This window comes from Lepus europaeus, chromosome 17, assembly GCF_033115175.1.
Source record: "Lepus europaeus isolate LE1 chromosome 17, mLepTim1.pri, whole genome shotgun sequence".
In the NCBI taxonomy this organism is placed as follows: domain Eukaryota; kingdom Metazoa; phylum Chordata; class Mammalia; order Lagomorpha; family Leporidae; genus Lepus; species Lepus europaeus.
The window spans coordinates 53615899-53636600 of record NC_084843.1 but is presented as its reverse complement, the minus strand read 5'-3'; the positions used below and the strand labels follow the sequence as shown (position 1 = coordinate 53636600).

Below are 20702 nucleotides of genomic sequence, written 5' to 3'. Positions count from 1 at the left end.
CAAGTCCTTGGGCCCTGCACCCCATGGAAGACCAGAAGCACCTGGCTCCTGCCATCGGATCAGCGCGGTGCGCCAGCCGTAGCGTGCTAGCCGCGGCGGCCATTGGAGGGTGAACCAACGGCAAAGGAAGACCTTTCTCTCTGTCTCTCTGTCTCTCTCTCTCACTGTCCACTCTGCCTGTCAAAAAAACAAACAAACAAAAAACTGGGAATATAGAGCACTTTCAGAAATAAACAACTAGTGGAAGCAACATAAAAGAGACTGTGGAACAGAAAAGTGAAAGAGAAGAAACACTGAGGACTAAAAACAAGATCATTACAAATAGTCTGAATCAAGAATAATAATATTATAACTGTTAGTAGTGAGAGGGTATCAGCACATTTAAATCAATTAGAATTGAATAAAGAAAAAGGCCTTTCTTTTTCTTCTTTGGGGTCAGAGAGATATATTCTTAACATAACAGTAAATTTATAAGGCTAAAGAAACCCCCAAACCACTCACCACCTTCAAAGTCAAACAAACAAAAAATTCCCCACCCCTTATTTTACTGGAATTTATAGACTAAATGAAGAGCTATCCAATAATTCATCCTGGGAACCACACACTTCTTCAGATGTTAAAGATGGTTTTTAAAAAAGATAAATTTCATTACTTCATATTTATGTAACATTTTAACCCAAAATATTATTAGCATGTATCACTGATACATTAAACTAGAATTAATCACTCAAAAAACTATACTTACATATTCCTTCACGTTCTTTGTTTTCACAGTTTTGTATGAATAATATGCAGGATAAAGCATTCCAAAAACCAGCCTAAAAGTAAAAAGTATGAGAAGACTAGTCAACACAACAGTAAAAGAGCTCATGAAAACTTAACCCAATAGAAACAGAATATTTCTAAGTGCAAATCTGTGTATAAACTAAACCCACTCAGAAAAGCAACATCAAAATACATTTTTAAAAATTTTCAATATTATTTATTTTTAAAAGATCTATTTAGTTATTTGAAAGAGGTAAAGAGAGAGAGACAAAAAGAGAGAAGAGACAGAGAGGGAGATATTCCACCTGCTGGGTTCACTCTCCAAATGCTGTCAACAGCTGGGGTTGGGCCAGGCTGAGGCCAGAAGCAAGGAAGTACACCTGTACACCTGGGTGTCCTATGAGGGTGGCAGCCGCCCAAGTTCTTCACCCATAATCTGCTGCCTTTCAGGTGTACTAGCAAGAAGCTGGATCAAAAGCAGAGTAGCAGGGACAATACAGATGTTCCAAGCAGTGGCTTAACCTGCTGCCACAATCCTTGTTCCACAGTATTTTAGATAGCAGTTTCAGGGAAATAAAAGATTTTTTTTTGAAAAATTAACATACAAATCCCTTTTGCTTATTACAAAAAAATTCTTAGAAGAACACTTGGTGGGGCCAGTGCTATGGTGTAGCAGGTTAACCTGCTGACTACAGCACCAGCATCCCATAGGGGCACCAACTGAGGTTTGAGTCCTGGCTGCTCCACTTCAGATCCAGCTCCCTGCTAGTGTGCCTGGGAAAGCAGCGGGGAAAGTCTTTGGACCCCTACACCCACATGGGAGACCTGGATGAAGCTCCTGGCTTTGATCTGGCTCAGCCCAGTCTGTTGCAGCCATTTGAGGAGTGAACCAGAAGATGGAAGACTCCTTTCTCTCTGCCTCTGCCTCTCCCTCTCTGTACCTCTGCCTTTCAAATAAATAATCTTTTTAAAAATATTTTTTATTTATTTATTTGGGAGGTAGAGTTACATAAAGAGGGAGAGACAGAGATAAAGGTCTTCCATCCACTGGTTCACTCCCCAGATGGCCACTAACAGCCGGAGCTGAGCTGATCTGGAGACAGGAGCTTCATCCAGGTCTCCCACATGGGTGCAAGGGCCCAAGCACTTGGGTCATCTTCCACTGGCTTCCCAGGCCATAGCAGAGAGCAGTATCAGAAGAGGAGCCGCCGGGACTTCTACCGATGCTCATATGGCATTCCATATGGGCGCCCATTCGTATACTGGCTGCTTCTCTCCAATCCAGCTCTCTGCTTATGGTGTGGGAAAGCAGAGGAAGATGGCCCAAATGATTGGGCCCCTGCCCTCACGTGGGAGACCCAGAAGAAGTTCCTGGTTCCTGGCTTCGGATCGGCTCAGGTCTGGCCATTGTGGTCATTTGGGGAGTGAACTGGTGGATGGAAAACCTCTCTCTCTGTTTCTCCCTCTCTCAGTAACTCTGCCTCTTTGTGCATGTGCGTGTGTGTGTGTGTGTGTTTTAAACCTTTGTATTGAATAGAAAAAAATCAGAGGTTGGCGCTATGGCATAGCGGGTAAAGCCACTGCCTGTAGTGCTGGCATCCCATATGAATGCTGGTTTGAGTCCCGGCTGCTCCACTTCCAATCTAGCTCTCTGCTATGGCCTGGGAAAGCAGTGGAGGATGGCGCAAGTTCTTGGGCACCTGCATCCATGTGAGAGACCTGGAGGAAGCTCCTGGATCCTGGTTTTAATCGGAGCTGCCGGCCATTGTGGCCATCTGGGGAGTGAACCAGCGGGTGGAAGACTTCTCTCTCTCTCTGCCTCTGCCTCTCTGTTACTCTGCCTTTCAAATAAATAAATCTAAAAAAAATATCAATCAAACAGAATATGTTTAACACCTCTCTCGTCAGAGTAGTAAAAATAATATGTTCCATTTGAAACATGGGAAAGATTAAATGTCTTAATGAATAGTGGGGCAATCTTTAATAACTGTCACCATTAATATTATAATTTATTATTGTGCCAATGTGAATATTACTGAATTTATTACTAACATTTTTAAGGGATTTTCTCTCTCTCCCCGCCTCCCTTTTGGGTTATTTTCTTTAACTCTATGGTCTAAGTATGGATGTTTGCAACCTGGGATGTCAGGCAGAAAGCCAAAGCATGAGCACAGTGTAGAAAATGAAATAAAGTTTATTTTAGAAGGCCACCTGTAAGATAAACTTAGGATTTATAAAGGGAATATTTGCTACAAAAAACCCTCACCTATAAATTTGATTATTATTTCAGTTATAGAGGCAGGAAGAGTTACTCACTTCCTCTTTTGCCTAAAAAACGAGAACTTTGCCCAAATACTCAAGATACCCTTCGTCTCCCCTCAGCTGAAGTTTCCTTTTGAAATGAATGAACACTGGTTATGTTGTTAAACGATACTATTTAAAAAATTAAATTATTTTTTCTAAAATCAGAGTGACAGAAGACAGATGTACCAGGCTTCTTAGGATAAATTCATTACAATTGATAATCTTAAATCACAGCAACACAAAATGCAACACTTATGATTCAGTTTCCACTAGAGACCCTGAGACCAGTGAAACTCATGTAAGATAGCCTGGAGAAAGGACGGCCAACGTGCAGAGGTTCCTCTGCTAGTCCCTGTTCCTGTGGATAGACAGAGATTGCTAGACATTCACTGGGCTCATTTCTCAGGACCCCAGTCTCGGAATCCTTGTCAATGTGGCACCATACCTCACACTAACAGGATAGGAGCTAGCAAACCTGTTACCTTTGCCAGTCTTATTCTGAATCTTTATTCCCTAGGCAGAGTTATCCTAACTTTGGATCAAGCTTGACCACCAGTTTATATTCCCCAACTATTCTACCTATCTTCTTTGGGAGAAAGATCATACTACATTCTTAATTTTTCCTGAAGCATATTCTAAAAACCTGCTGTTTAAAGCCAAGTACTACAGGAAGAGTGTTAGGGGCTATTTTTGTTATATTAGTAGTATCCCTACAGTGTATGAAACACCTACAATGCAATGCTTAGTTTTCTTTCAGAAAATGATGCCCTTCCTTCTATCTGATTAGAATTATATTATTCCTTTTTAAATTTTTCATGGAAATGCAGACTCAAATCTGTTGTTCAACTGTATTAACTATGGTGGCCCTCTGGCATGTCTTATTTACCAAACTTTGACTTTTTTTGATTGCTACTTTTTATCTCAATTTTCTTTCTTTTCTTTATATTTTAACAAATCCATTTGGTAAACGGATTTTGAAAGAACATACAGAACATACATGGTTAAAATGTTAAGTATAATTCGGCACAAAATTCATCTCCAAAGTGCCAGGCAACTACAGTAGGCCCTCAACCTAGCCACACATCAAAATCACCTGGAGAGCTGCTTCTTTTTTTTTTTTTTGACAGGCAGAGTGGACAGTGAAAGAGAGACAGAGAGAAAGGTCTTCCTTTTTGCCGTTGGTTCACCCTCCAATGGCCGCCGCGGTAGGCGCGCTGTGGCCGGCGCACCGCGCTGATCTGATGGCAGGAGCCAGGTGCTTCTCCTGGTCTCCCATGGGGTGCAGGGCCCAAGCACTTGGGCCATCCTCCACTGCACTCCCTGGCCACAGCAGAGAGCTGGCCTGGAAGAGGGGCAACCGGGACAGGATCGGTGCCCTGACCGGGACTAGAACCCGATGTGCCGGCGCCGCAAGGCGGAGGATTAGCCTATTGAGCCACGGCGCCAGCCCGAGAGCTGCTTCTTTAACACCACTATCGCTGTTATTCATAAATTTAGTATCATTAACTTAAATGAGATAATAAAGCAGGATATGCATAAAAGTTTCTTCCATTTTGAAATGACCTGTTTCTCCAAAGATATGCATAGAAACAGTTTCTTGGCTGTCCTTATAAGGACATATATACATGTAAAGTATATTAAAAACAGACATTAAAACTCAAAAACTTGGCTGGCACTGCGGCTCGCTAGGTAATCCTCCGCTTGCGGCGCCGGTACCCTGAGTTCTAGTCCTGGTCGGGGCGCTGGATTCTATCCCGGTTGCCCCTCTTCCAGGCCAGCTCTCTGCTATGGCCCGGGAAGGCAGTGGAGGATGGCCCCAGTGCTTGGGCCCTGCACCCGCATGGGAGACCAGGAGGAAGCACCTGGCTCCTGGCTTCAGATCATAGTGGTCATTAGGGGAGTGAACCAACGGAAAGGAAGACCTTTCTCTCTGTCTCTCTCTCTTTCACTATCTAACTGCCTGTCAAAAAACAAAAACAAAAACAAAACCACCTCAAAAACTCATCCTTATTAGTAACAATAGTACTTCTATTTTATTTCTAATCATTTATTTTCCCTTCAAGTTATGTACCTTCATTCTTCTCTGTATGGGAGAAATACTAATTGTGCTGTGTGTATCTCTTCCTAGCTCCACAGTTAGTGAGGTCACATTTGCGGCTTGAAATGGACCATTGTAGGGAGCATTTTACATTATGGAAAGCAGCAAATGCTATGACTCAGTGCCCTTTCCCTCAGTTGTTAACCATTACCAGCATACTACTGCCTGCATGTGCTTTAGCCAAGGGAAACTTATAGCATGTTTCTATCAGAACAATGAAACAGTATATGTAGGGGACATCACGGAATAAATTGAAATCAAAAGGCAGCTCATCTAACAATATTTTAAAAAGGCTTCCCACAAGAGTAAGAAAAGAGAAGGAGGGCAAAACTTTCTGCCATTTATTATAGTTCACTCTAATTCTGGATAGTATTAGTTCTCCAATATTATTATAGTGAATTTTAAAATAGAATCACAATCTTAATCAAAATAAGGAATTCTAGAAATAATGTACTTTAACAGAGGTTTTCCAGATTGAGTATTTCAAAGTAGTATTTCTCCCCCAAAGGAAGCCTGTTTTAGGAAGCTCATAAATAAAAGAGATAATGCAATTAATAGTTGCCAGAAATAATTGAATTTCAGTGGTTTTAGAATTATCTGACAAATTATAACCCTTCAGAATTATTTGAAAAGCATCCCTATAACTGGTTCAGTAGTTCCCAGATCTGTCTGAGTATAATAATCAACTGGGGATGAATATCATTGAAAGTAGGGCCCAAGAATCTGAATTTCTAAATTTTGTATCTTGAACTATCTGAAGGGTGAAAATATTATGCTTACTCAATATGCTGTCAGTTTGGTGAGCTGGTTTTGGTCTAACTGGACTTTTAAAAGTAATGTGAAAATGACTACAGGTTATCTTGACTTTGGCCAAATTCCACATGAAAGAGATCATAATAAAGCAAAAGAGAAGCAATTATATAAACCAAAATGACAATAATTTAATAAACCTTTGAAAATAATCTATTTGTGCCAAATCAAATGATTCCAAGTAGTACAAAGTTTAGTGGTAGTAATATTGTCCCTGTGATAAAACTTCCTCTGTGGGTCATTTTGCTGCTGTTTAAGCAGCAAGAGTTCATGCATCACTGCCAAAATAATATATATGTGTTGTTTTATGCAAATTTTAAGAAAAAGACATTTCTTCTAAAAATCCCTGCTAGTTGAGAACTCCCATTTATTGAAATAATGGTTAAGTGCCCACAACCTCATGGAAAAACATGAAAATTATATATAAGAAGAAAAGGACAAACCCATGGGAAAAAAAAACCTCAAATTCTGAATTAAAACCACCAAGGAGAGAAAAAGACAATAAATTCCCCTCTGAAAGACTATGTACATGTTTTTAATAATAGTAATCAAGAGCTACGAAGCTTGGCATTTTCGTGTTCTCGGAGCTAAACTTCTAATTTTACTCCAGAGCTTCTAATTTCTGCTCTAAAAGGAAAGCTAAAGATAAAACTGGGGGGAAAAAAACCCACAGCAAGTAAACTCGAACTTCTTCATCCCTCAATTCCTTGTTCCTAGCCACAACCCCACTCCCACCACAACAGCCTACTATGTGGTAAACCACAACCGAAAACACGTTTAGAAAGAATGCTGAACTCAGTACAGAGTACACTACAGAACCAAGGTCTACAAAACCCTTGAAGCAGTCAAGTGGAGTTAACTCAGCAGCCTGTGGGCAGAGCTCCACAGAGTGGCTCACAGAGCTGAAGGAGGAAGGTCTTTTCACAGTCAACAACATTCCAGTGTACCCACTGCAATTTTCCATTCTGATGGTCAATACAAATAAATTTGTAGGTGGGGTAGGCATTATTGTTCTGTTTCTACAGATGATAAAAATAAGGTGCAGAGGATTTTGCGAATTAGGCATTGAGCAAATGTTGAAGCCAAAACACAAGAAACAAGAAAATTTTTAATTTCAAGACCTGTGCAGTACTTCCTCTATATCAAAAATAAAACTCAAACAATAAAACTATGTATTTCATACAATGTCAAGCTCATAGCAGATCCCCAATATTAGTAGTTGAATGAAATCAACATTGAGAAGTTATCTAAGTAATTATACTTGTGATCCACCAATATGCTCTCATATATAAATAGATGAGACATACCTTTGGAGCTATACACCAAGACTACAAAGGGACACATTCATATCTATAATCAACATTCATCACATTCTCCAGTTCCTATCAGACTGGTTAGGCAGCTGCTGTACGAAGGAGTTAAGAATTACTTGTACCGTCTGACCAATTCCTGACTCCTGAGTAATTCTTAACTCAGAGGAACTATTTATTTTATTTAGCACCTTAAGCACAGAATTTGTAAAACTTGAACTTAACATTAGCTCCATTGACAAAAAGATAAGTTGAGAGTTTAGCTGTAACCTACTTTTTTTTTTTTTTTAAGGCTTCTAGTGAAGAAAAATCACACACCAACCAACTTTGAAATCATTGAGAAAATTTCCTCTCCTAAAATACATCAATGTACACAAATCAAAGATGAGTAAGGAAAGCCATAAGCATGGATTTTACTTTATTTTGTGCAATTTGCTCAGTGCTACATGACCACAAAGTAAACGTCCTTGAACTGAACTCAGATCTAAATTTTCTGCCATGTTGTCCTGCAGAACGTTCATACATACTGTTTAGCATAAAGTTTAGCCTACTACCGTCACCTTGCACATGAGCACTGCAACTCTGTACCAGGCATCATCAAATCTGAAGTGAATTTAATTATTTTGCTTTCATAGGACATTTCAATTCTTCTCCATTAAACAAAAGCAACTCTCACCAATGAATACTACAAGCCAGGTGCTGTTTTTCTATAACTATGGATGTATCAGGGAATTCATCATTGCTTTTTAATTCAAGCTTAATTTGTGATGATTTGTAAATCAAAAACATTCTCTTTTCATACTTCTTAAAATACTTCCTTATTTTCTTCTACTCAAATCATTGTACTACTTTCAGTATCTCAAACTCAGTAATATTTTCCCATGCCACTCCCTGTACTACAACAATCTTTCTCTTTATGTTGAGAGCCCTCCCTTCCCTGAATTTACTATCTTTCATTAGTGAAGTCTAAGGAGGGTTTGGTCAGTTGATTTTGTAGAGCAAACAAACAATAACAGAAGTGGCATTACAAAAATAACAACCAGAACATAAAACATTGTAAAAGCATTAAAAATCTTTAGAGGGGCCTGCATTGTGGTGTAGCTGGTAAAGCGGCACCAGTTCAAGTCCCAGCTGCTCCACTTCTGATACAGCTCCCTGCTATTGTGCCTGGGAACACAGTGGAGGATGGCCCAAGTGCTTGGGCCCCTGCCACTAGAAGAAGCTCCTGGCTGCTGGCTTCAGCCTTGCTCAGCCTTGGTTGTTGCAGCCATTTGGGGAGTGAACAAGTGGATGGAAGATATCTGTCTCTTCATCTCTTTACTTCTGCCTTTCAAACAGAATTAAATAGATCTTTTTTAAAAAAATAAATAAAAATGAAAACCTTTAAAAACTTGAGAGGCCAAGAGCTCTGATCCTCTTAATTCTCTACATGCCCACGATGGCCAGGGCAGGGCTGTGCACATCTAGGGATGGGGCCAGAAGCCAGGAAAATAATCTTAAGGGGAGGCACTCAATTACTTTGGCCATCACTGCTGCTTCCCCAGGGTCTGTTTTGGTAGGAGGATGGAGTCAGGAGCTGGAGCCGGGAATCCAACCCAGGTACTGTGAGGTGGGACACTGAGGTGTTAACTGTCAGACATCTGCTCACCAAAAAAACACTTACAAACATTCTGCATATTCTCTTGAAATAGTTAACTGACAGAGGTCATGTCTCAGTACTTCTTTAGTACAAGAAAATCAGAGAAGTGGGAACTTTACTTCTATCTTGGACAATTTAACAGGAAGAAACAAACATGCAATGAGAACTACACCACCACCTAATTTAATTCTGACTTCCATAATTAGAGCACAAAACCGGCCTGCTTGCTGGCTGGCATTACCAAGGCCCCTGTCTCTTATAAAACATCGCTCATTTTTTCATGAAAGGCAGTTCTGGATGGCCATACTGCCACTCTGGAGAAATGGTATTGTTCTCCCAATCCTGACTTTGCTACTTTCCCCTCTGTTGAAGTGACTGAAGGGCAATTCCTCATCACGAGGACAGACTAGAGAGAAGACAAATAAAAGCAATGTTTCTTGATTGGATTATGTATCAAAAACAACAGTGCAGCTACCGAAGGTATTATTTGGGCAACCTGGGCATTTAGATATGACCTATACTTTAGGTGTTGATATTTTATCAATGCTATACTTGTTAGGTGATATTAATCTATGGTTACATAAAAGAATGGTTAGGAGATACAATAATTTGGACTGCAATCTAATAATATCTACAACTATTTTAACATAAAATTTCAGTTTTTTAACAGCTTTAGGTTTTCAAACTAATTTACAGATTTACAGAAAAAGAGCAAATAGTTTTCATAGACTCCACATGCAGTTTCCCCTATTATTAACATTTTATGTGGGTATGGTACATTCTTCACAATTAATGAAGCAATAACAATACATTAGTATTAAAGATCATTTTTAACTCAGATTTTGCTTGGATTTAAATAGTATCTTGTTTCTCTTCTGGGATCCCATCCACTTATTTTACATTAAATCATCCTATCTCCCTGGTGCCTCAGAAAATTTATCAAGTCTTTCATATTTTTGACAGTATTTAGGAGTGCTAGTCAAGTTTTTTTTTGTTGTTGTTTGTTTTTAGAATGTCCCTCAGTTAGGATTCGTCTGATGTTTTTCTCATGGTTAGATTCAGGACATGGGTTTCTTTTCTCCCTTTTGAAAAAAGACTTATTTACTTGAAAAGCGAGAGATAGAAAGGCAAATTGGGATGGGGGGAGAGGGAGAAGGAGAGGGACAGAGAAATCGAGATCTTCTGTCCAGGTCCCCTTGGTTCACTCCCCAAATGCCTGCATGGCTGGGGCAGGGCCAGGGTGAGGTGAGGAGCCAGGAGTTCCATCCAGGTTTCCCATGTGGGTGGAAGAAACTAGTATTTGGGCCAGCATGTTCTGCATTCCCAGGTGTATTAACGGGAAGCGAGAATGGAAGTGGAATAGCCAGGACTTAAGCCAGCATTCCAATATGGGATATGGATGTCCCAAGTGGCGGCGTAACCTGTTGCGCCACAATGCCCATCCCAGAACTTGGGTTTCTGGGAGGAATATAAAAAAAATGATGTGCCATTTTCAATACATATCAAGGGTACATACTGTCAGTATAACTTAAGACTGCTAATGTTAACCTTCCTTACCTGGCTGAGGTAGTATGTGTCAGATAAAGTTACCAGCACTTCTAGCTTTCCACACCACACTTTTGGGAAGGAGGTCACTATGTACAGACAATGCTTAAGGACTGGGGAGTTACACTCTGTTTCCCTAAGATAGAGTACCTGTATATATTACTTGGATTTCTTCTGCATCAGAGTTTTGCCTATTTTCCTCTACTTATTTATTTATTTAATCATTTATTTAAATCAGTATGGACTTATGGATATTTACTTTGCACTTTGGGTTATACTTCAATACTACTTTATTTTGTTGTACAAACTGTTCCAGATTTGGTCACTGGGATCTCTGTCAGCAGGCTCCTGTGTCCCTTTCACATACATCCATCACTGTTTTTATTCTGTTTTGGGTGCTTTGTTAGCCTTTCTGGCACTACAGGATGCTCCAGGCTCATCTTGTTATACTTCCTGTCCCACTCCTAGAATCAGCCATCTCTCTAAGGAGCGTTGGTTCTTTCTACTAAGAATGTTATTTGAAATGTGTAAATCTAGCTTCATTTTGGGGGCACATGGACATCTAATCATTGTAGCACTATTTGCTGAAGCAGCTTACTTTAAAATGTTTCAGTAAAACCAGTAACAAAAGGTGTAGCTGTTGGAGAATACAGAGACACACAGAAGAAGTATAAGGCAATTGCAGCAAACTGTTAATCAGGTGATTCAACGTAAACAATAAATGGACCTTAGTTATACTTTTTCAACATTTCTTAGCTTTAAACTTTTTCAGCAAAAAGCTGTGAGCCACTTTTACAAAAAAGTAAAGTACATTCTCAAAGTTTCTTTATTAAATTCATTGTTTCTCAAAAGGTTAAGTTTCAGTTATCTGAAATTTATAATTATGGAGAAAACTCAACCATCCAATAACTGGATTCACAAGCCACTATATTCTAGAGAAAGTGAAAAAAAAGTCACAGTAGCAATTAAAGACATAAAAATATTGGAAAAATTTTTATTAGAAAATTTCTACTATAACTGTGGATTCAGCTATTTTTCCTCAAAGTGAAGTTGGCTTTGCTTTAAATATTTTTCAGAGTGTATTAAGTGCACATAAGTTAGAATTAATACACCTTCCTGATCAATTGAACTCTTTTTGCATTATGGGTTAACCATCTGTATCTCTATTAATGCTTTCTGTCATAAATTTGTTGGGTCTGGCAGGTAGCAGGTAACAGCTACTGCCTGTGATGCCAGCATCCTATATGGGTGTTTGGTTTGATTCCCAGCTGCTCCACTTCTGATCAAGCTCCCTGCTAATGCACCTGGGAGAGCCATGGAAGATGACCCAAGTGCTTGGGCCACTGCACTCACATGGGAGACTTGGATGAAGACTCTGGTTCCTGGCTTCAGTCTGGCTCAACCCCGGCAGTTGTAGCCATTTGGGGAGTCAACCAGCAGATGGAATATCTGTCTCTATTTCTCTGCAACTCTGCCTTTCTAAAATAAATAAATCTTTAAAAAAAAAGTTTGTTTAGTGCCACTTATATTTATTCTAATTTCTATATATATATAGGCTTCAACCCAACATTCTGTGCTTCCTATTTATCTCACCTATTCCCTCCCTCCCTTTCTTTCTCTCCTGCCTTCTACAGAATGAATGAGACAAAGTTCTTCCTTTATTTAGTTTCCAGCTTTATGCTATCAGATTGTCTATACTAAGTCAGGGCTCAATGCTTTTCCTCAACAATATGCTCATGGAACAAGAAAATCCAAAAAATTAAGGTCATTATGGTTTTAGGAAATGCCCTTAGGTGAAACCTAGTTTTAGTGCTTACTTTACATGTTGACCTATTGGCTTGTGGGCAATCTATATGTTTTAATCAACTCACTAATCATCAACAAAACAAAACCTCAAAAGTAGTTTACTTTTAAGAGGCAATCACTATTAAATATTTTACTAATAATAGAAAATTCCTTACATAATATGTATTGATTTTAAAGTTTCTGAATGATCATGCTGCCAATTTATATTTACTTTTCACTTTATTTATAAGAATACTCATAGTCTAGATAGCTAGAGCCAGGGGCCCAGAACTCATTCTGGGTCTCCTACAGGGGTGGCAATGACCAATGACTTGAGCCATTGCTGTGCCTCCAGGGTTTCCCATTAGCAGGAAGCTAGAATGGGAAACAGAGTCTTGAATCCAGGCACTGTGATGTGGGAAGCAAAGGTCCCAACTGATGATTTAACTTCTAGGCCAGACTCACCCCTCACAGATACATTATGTCCGTCAGATTACCAACAGTGTTCTTTATATTTAAAATTTCAGAAGAAGGACAATCAGGGAAATCCATAAGAAGGAAATAAATCAGCCTGTTATGAGCTACATCTGCAGCTGAAGGAAATAAAATAAAGATATGGAAGTTCCTTATATCTGATGTTCATTATGTAAATATTGTCTCCCAATGCTTATGTGTGAGAATGCCTAACATTTTTTGATGGTGAGACAGGTAATCTTAGAACAGTCAGTAATTTCATGCTCAAGAATCGCTGTTTTTTTTTTTTCTTTAAATGTTAAAACCATTCAATTTTTAGGTCAAACTTAAAAAATCTCAATGTCTTTTCAATCAATGCTAAGCATTTAATACCACAAAATAAAAGCCCAAGAAGCCTAATCCATTCCCCTAAGATATATAAAGAGGATAGAAATGTGGTTCAGGATTACATAATGTTGCCACCCACTCCAGAAACAGAGATGAGTGCTTAGCAACAGTGAAGGGTCATCTCAGGAGAGGGCTGATTGCTTATTGGAGCATTCTAAACACAGATGCTTTTCCATCCTTACCACTTCCAGTCCCTGCTAAACACATGCTGGTTACCTTGGAACCCAGTGCCCTCTCATGAAAATCTTCCTCCTATGACAGTCAATGATGGACACTCTGGGAAACCTCTTTAGGAAACACAATTAGGAAAGCTTTAGGAAATACAAGTAAATAAAGAAAAAAAGAAAGTCAAAATAAATTTCAGATTGCTACAAGACAATATGAATTACGTACTGAATATCTTTGTTCTTATTGTCTAGTGAGATTTGCTTTAAAATACAAAACGTTTTCTTGGTGGTATTTTTCTGACATAATTGCTTGTACCATGGATTTGAGCAGCAAGACTGAAGTTTATAACCCGTGTGTGTGTGCCTAATATTTGATGTTTAGGGTTGAGAGTGCTTTTTAAAATAGTAATCTATCTTCAAGTGTAGATTTTCATTTTCTTTAAATGTACAGCTATTCAAATTTTAGGCTAAATTTGAGCAATCTTCATTTCAGTTAAATTCTAAAGGTGTAACAGTACAAAGAAAGACCCAGGATGGGTTAGTTCCTTTCCTAGAGATATATAAAGAGGACAGAAATGTGGTTTTACATTACACAATGCTGGCACCACTTCAGAAAGAGAAATGAGAGGCTGGTGCTGTGGTGTTGTGGGTTAAGCCGTCATCTATGGCTGCTCTACTTCTGATCCAGCTCCCTGCAAATGGTCTGGGAAAACAGTGGAGGATGGCCTCAGTGCTTGGGTCCCTGCACCCATGTAGAAGACCTGGAAGAAGATCCTAGCTCCTGACTTCAGATCTGCCCAGTTCCGGTTGTTGTGATCATTTAGGGTGTGAAACGGCAGATGGAAGATCTCTCTCTGAGTGTCTCTCCCTCTTTTTCTGTAACTTCTTTATTCAGTCTCAGTGATGTCTTTTGATGAAGAGAAACGCTTAATTTTAGCCTATCCCAATTTATCATGAGTAATCTTTTCCTTTATAATCAATGCTTTTTGTGTTCTGTTTAAGACTGCTTTTCCAAAAAATTTAAAAAATTTTTCTCTACATATAAAGAAGAGAAAGGAACCTTTAAAGTCACTATAAATATTATTATTCTTAAGGAAAAAGAAGGCTCTTTCCTTAAAGTCTAGCTTTCTGTATTACCCTGTAGAAAGAGTATTATTTCACTTTTTATCTGAAATCAGACTGGAATAGGTTATTTTGAGTATGGTCTGTGGTGGGTGGATATCCAACTGATCCAGGACCATGACTGCAAATAATTATCTTCCCACAGGGCTCTGAAATGATACCACTGTCCTAAAACAAGTGACCACATATGTAAAGATCTCTTTGTGGACTCTGCTCTTTTATGGACTAATTTGCCCATCCTGGATGCAATAGCACAGTGTCTTAATACTATAGCTTTATAATAAGTCCTGATATAATTAACTCATCTCACTATTAACATCCAATCAATTGTCATCCTATTATTCTTATGCTTTTCTTTGCTAATTCAACATTCTCTTGGCTGTCCTTGGCTCTTGCATTTCCCCATATACTTTACCTTGACAATTCTCTTCTCTTCTCTAGGTATGTACTAACTCCTTACCTCGCTAACTCATCCAGTTTTTTCACCCTGAATATCCACAAGCAATGTATCAAACAATTCTTTGGGAACTATCTGTAAAGTAAATCTATAATCTGACCTCTGATACCAGCATGGTCTAAGACACCACTCACTGGTTTATCAAAACAGCCTCTTAACCCATCTCCTGACTTCCATCTTTGCCCTCATACACTCTGTTCTCTATGAGAGAGAACTTTTAAAACATGAATCTTACAGTGGCACTCTTTTCAAAACCCTCCAACGGTTCCCCATGTTACTCAGTCCACTTTAGCATTTTGGACAAGGGCCTGCACCTATGGCTTCACTACTGTTCGGCTCCAGCCACAGTGACCTCCGCGTCCTTGCTTTAGGGCTTGCGCTGGGTCAGGTTTCTTCCTTGGATGCTCTCCCCTAATGTCTTTACTTCCTTCAAATCTTTGTTCAAACGTCAACCTCTCACAGAGACCTCCCTAACTTCCCTATTTAAAATTACCACTCACTACCAGCATGGAAGATCTCTCGCTCTCTCTCCCTGCTCCCCCAGTAACTCTGCCTTTCAAATAAATAAACAAATCTTAAAAAAAATTACAAGTCACTCCCTGAGACTAAATCAAAGCTCAGTTTCACACAAAATGTTTTATCTTCCAATAGAAACATAACATCGTATAAAGTATCCATAATATCCATAAAACCTTTTTTCAAAAAAATATTTATTTTCATTTTATTTGAAAAGTAGAGACAGACTCAGAGAAACAGAGCTCTTCCTTCTATTGGTTTGCTCTCCAAATGCCCACAAACAGTGCTGGGCCAGAATGACCCCAGGAGCCAAGAACTCAGTCTGAGTCTCCCACATGGGGGCAGGGAGCCAAGTGCTTGAGCCAGGGTGCACATTAGCAGGGAGCTGGAATGAGAAGTGGAGCCAGGATTTAAACTCAGGCACTTTGATGTGGGATGGGGGCATCCCAAGCAGTGTCTTAACCACAGTGCCAAATGCCTGCTTTAAGCAATTTAAAATGCAAAGTTTCACTTGTTTTCAAATGGTCATTTCTTTTCTCTTGGAATTTGTTAAAGATAAAACAGCCAAAGAAACAAATCTAATACACGACAAATACTGTCAGCAGATAACCCCTTCTGCTAGTCATAGATCTCAGTTTTTTTGTTGTTGTTGTTGTTTAGGTTTCATTCATTTTTTAAAAAATTTCTTGAGCTTCTTCCAAGTCTGCCACATGGATGCAGGAATCCGAGGACTTTGGACATCTTCTACTGTTTTCCCAGGCCATGGCAGAAAGCTGGATAGGAAGTGGAGCAGCAGGGACTCGAACCAGCATCCATATGGGATACAGGCACTACTGACGGCAGCTTTACCCACTACACCACAGCATTGGCTGCTCATTCATTTTTTTTTTAAAAAGATTTATGTTATTTATTTGAAAGGCAGTGTTATAGAGGGAAAGAGACAGATATCTTCCATTTGCTGGTTCACTCCCCAAATTGCCACAATGGCTGGAGCTATGTCAGGCCAAAGCCAGGAGCCGGAGGCTTTCTCCAGGTCTCCCAAATGGGTGAAGGGGCCCAAGCACTTGGGCCACCTTCTACTGCTTCCCAGGCATATTTGCAGGGAGCTGGATTGGAAGTGGAGCAGCTGGGACTCGAATCAGTGCCCACATGGGATACCAGCATTGGAGGTGGTGGCTTAACTCATTGCACCACAACACCTCTAAAAACAAAATCCAATTGATCTCACTCTTCCAACTTCTCTAAGATCTTAGCGGGTTAACGCCCTGTCCTGGAGCGCCGGCATCCCATATGGGCACTGGTTTGAATCCCGGCTGCTCCACTTCTGATCCAGCTCTCTGCTGTGGCCTGGGAAAGCAGTAGAAGATGGCCCAAGTCCTTTGGCCCCTGTACCCACATGGGAGACCCAGAGGAGGCTCCTGGCTTCGGATTGGCGCAGCTCCGGCCATTTCGGTCAATTGGGGAGTGAACCAGCAGATGGAAGACCTCACTCTCTCTCTCTGCCTCTCCTCTCTCTGTGTAACTCTGACTTTCATATAAATAATTCAACCTTTAAAAAAAGATTTATTTATTTGAAAGTTAGAGTTATAGAGACAAAAAGAGAAAGGTCTTCTATCCACTAGTGCACTCCCCAGATGGTTGCAACAGCCAGGGCTGAGCTGGTCTGAAGCCAGGAGCTGCTTTCCCAGGCCATTAACATGGAGATGGATTGGAAGTGGAGCAGCCAGAACTCAAATTGGTGCCCATAAGAGATGCCGGCATCGTAGGCGGTGGGCTTTAACTACTACACCACAATGCCGGCCCCTAAGCTCACCTTTTGCATTTCTGTGTTCCAATGGTAATGAATTCCTTGATGTTTCTCAAGAGAGTTGCATTATTTTTCTACACTTTGGCATATTTTGTTCCTTCTGACTGGAAAAAGGAGGATAATTTCAAAGATGCAGTGGGAAGGTCATTTTCTCCAGCAGAGATCTGAAGATGTCCTTGCCTCTTTCCTCTAGTTGAGGAAGCCCTCCCCCACATTCTCACAGCACCTGGTGCATACCTGACATGCCAGTAAGACTCTGGGTAAGTCATTGGCCTTTCTGTGTCTCTCTGCTTTTTGATAAAATACAATAGTGACTGCCTTGTTGTAAGTAGTAACTGAATTACCATATAACAGTGCCAAGCTCATGGCAGACATTCTGTACGTGTTACTAGTATTATTACTGTCATCCAGCATTATGTTCACTGGTTCTCCCATCTGGGGTCTTGTGTTGAATATTCTGGATGATAAACACTATGCTATCTTTAGCTCTAAATCCTCAAGGCTTAGAACACTCTGATACACAGTAGGTGCTCAATAAACATTCACAGAAAGAAGAAGAGAAAAAATGTTTTCACTGTAGATGGAAACAGAGAATTGGGTTTTTTATTCACATAATCTTATATATAAATAGTCTACAGTTGAGGCCACAAAATGAAAAAATAACAAAAGAAACTGACAAAGTGCTAAATATTCAATCTTATGGTTCTATGACTTTTATCACCTTTAAAAAAAGGAGTGGATGGGGTTCAGCATTATGGTGAAGCAAGTTAAGCCACTGCTTTTGATCCTGGCATCCTATATCAGAGCACTGGTTCAAATCCCAGCTGCTCCTCTTCTGATTCAGCTCCCTGCTAATGCACCTGAGAATGTAGCACAAGATAGTCCTACTATTTGAGCCCCTGCTGCCTATGTGGGAAATCTGGACAGAATTCTTGGCTCCTGGTTTTGGCACTAGCCCAGCCTGGAGGCATTTGAGGAGTGAATCTGCAAATGGGAATTCTCTCTTTGCTTCTTTAAAAGGATTTTTTTTGGGGGTGGGGGCCGGCGCTGAGGTGTAGTGGGCTAAACCTCTGCCTGAGGTGGCAGCATCTCATATGGGCACCAGTTTGTATCCCGGCTGCTCTTCTTCCAATCCAGCTCTCTGCTATGGCCTGGAAAAGCAGTAGAAGATGGCCCAAGTGCATAGGTCCCTGCACTTGTGTAGGAGACCTGAAAGAAGCTCCTTGCTCTGGGCTTCAGACAGGCCCAGCTCTGGCCGTTGTGGCCATACGGAAGACCTTTCTCTCTGTCTCTCTCTATATATATAACTCTACTTCTCAAATAAATAAATAAATCTTTAAAATAATAATATTTTAATAAGAGATTTGTTTCTTTGAAAGGCAGAGAGAGAGAGAGAGAGAGAGAGAGAGAGAGAAGGAGGGAAGAAGGGGAGGAGGGAGGGAGGGAGAGAGGGAGGGAGAGATTGATATTCCATTTATTGGTTCACTCTCCAAATAGCCTAATGGCTGCAGCTGTGTCAATCTGAAGCCAGGCGCCTCTTCTGGCTCTCACACATGGGTGCAGAGTCCCAAGCACTTGGGCCATCTTCTGCTGCTTTCCCAGGCCATTAGCATGGAGCTGAATTGGAAGTGGAGCAGCTGGGACTTGAACTGGTACCCATGTGGGATGCCAGCGCCACAGGCGGTGCCTTTGCCAGCTAAGCCACAGCTCTAGCCCCTAAAGGAATTTCTTTTTCAGAATGTTTTCCTTCCTGATTTATGGCTAAAGATGTACTTTTCCATTATTATTATTATTTTCATAACAACACAGTAAACTTTACTTTAAAATACATATAGCTTTTCTTGACTATAAGAGACATTGTGGGACCAGTTCAAGTCCTGGCTGCTCTAATTCCACTCCAGCTCCCTGCTGGTGCACCTGGGAAAGCAGCAGAGGATGGCCCAAGTCCTTGGGCCCCTGTACAGGTATGGGAGCCCTGGAAGAAGCTCCTGGCTCCTGGCTTTGGATAGGATCAGCTAGCTCAGGCTGTTGCAGCCATTTGGGAAGTGAATCAGTGGATGGAAGACCTCTCTCTGTAACTGTTTTTCAAGTGAATAAAATAGATCTTTAAAAAAAAGAGACACTGGAAAAATTCCAACAGTTTTTTTTGAAAAACATACATATACCTATTACCCATACAGAAATAGTATTCACAAAAGAATGTCCTAAGTACTGTTTGCTAGACATAGATGGGATCATAATGCATTATGTGTGTCCCTTTCTGGTACTCAAAAACACTTCTTCTATAAATATGCTCTTTCCTCCATCCAAATATTTAAATCTATTAAGATTTTCTTCTCTAAGAGATCATTCTTTAATGACCAAAACAACCTCATTAATTAGCTAAAAGTTAGCTACTTTTGGCAGTAGAAGTCATGATTATGTGAGGCTAACAAATTACCCATTTTCCCTCTTAAAATCAGCTTTACTTTCTCACCAACAAAATAAAGACAACTAAATCAAGTCATCCTTCTTCAAAATTGAGGCAGTTTGTAAGACAGCAAAAAAACAACCAAATAAAAAAACCTCCAAAAACAAAAAAAGCCAGAGAAATAATTCAAAATGACACCTTCAAATCCTGCTGTTCTGCTGCTAAATTCAAGACTAGATGTACCAGGCACTGGCAAAAGTAGAATGCATCAGAATTCTTCCCAAGTATGAAATAAGTTTTTAAAAAATCCAAATAATAGAAAATGGCATATAATCATAACATTAGAAAGATTAAAGAAAGCTAATTTCCTTCTTCACATAGAACAAAAATGTGCAATACAATAAAAAGGTTATCTTAAGCCACTGAGTTTTGGGGTGGTTCATTATACAACACTACACAAGTGACAGCAGCAGCTCCAGGTGGTAGTGAGCACAGACTCGTATGGCACGGAAGCCAGGGGTGAACCAATACTGCTGTGAAGGACTGAGGAGGAGTTGTGGTAGGCGTAATAAGGGCTGCAGGAAGGTGGCAGCAATCTGGGCGAGAACAGCTAGAGGACTCCTATTCTATTTGTGATATCCTGTACCTTGAATGCACTCAGAGAGTCAGAGTGAAGAGTGGGGATCTTACCTAAGTTAGGTGAGGGTTATTACTATCAGATTCAGGGTCAAACTGATAAAGGTCACCCCACTTAAGGTTCATGGGTTGGTGTCTACAGGATATGAAGATAGCAAACGAAATAGGGGCAGATGTCTGGCACAGCTGATTAAGATGGCCACATCCCATATTGGAGTACTGGTTTGAGACCTAGCTCTGCTTCCAGTTTGTTTCCTGCTAATGGATATCCTGGCAAGGCAGCAGGTGATGGCTCAAGTGGCTGAGTCCTTGCCATCCATGTGGGAGGCTTGGATTGAGCTCCTAGCTCCTGGCTTTGGCCTGGTCTTGCTCTGGCTGTTGTGGGCATTTTGGGAGTGTACCATGGGTTGGACGCTTTCTCTGTCTCTCTACCTCTTGAATAATAATAATAATAGCATATTAAAACATAG

The 20702-nt window shown here is 40.3% G+C and overlaps 1 protein-coding gene across 1 annotated transcript in view; it reads right to left on the bottom strand.

Annotated features, from left to right (window-relative positions):
• Positions 1-20702, bottom strand: part of REEP3 (receptor accessory protein 3) — a 95523-nt gene that overhangs the window by 56824 nt on the left and 17997 nt on the right. Inside the window, exon 2 of the mRNA XM_062213865.1 lies at positions 746-818. Coding sequence (XP_062069849.1) covers positions 746-818 — 73 coding nt within the window. The remainder of the gene's footprint in view (positions 1-745; positions 819-20702) is intronic.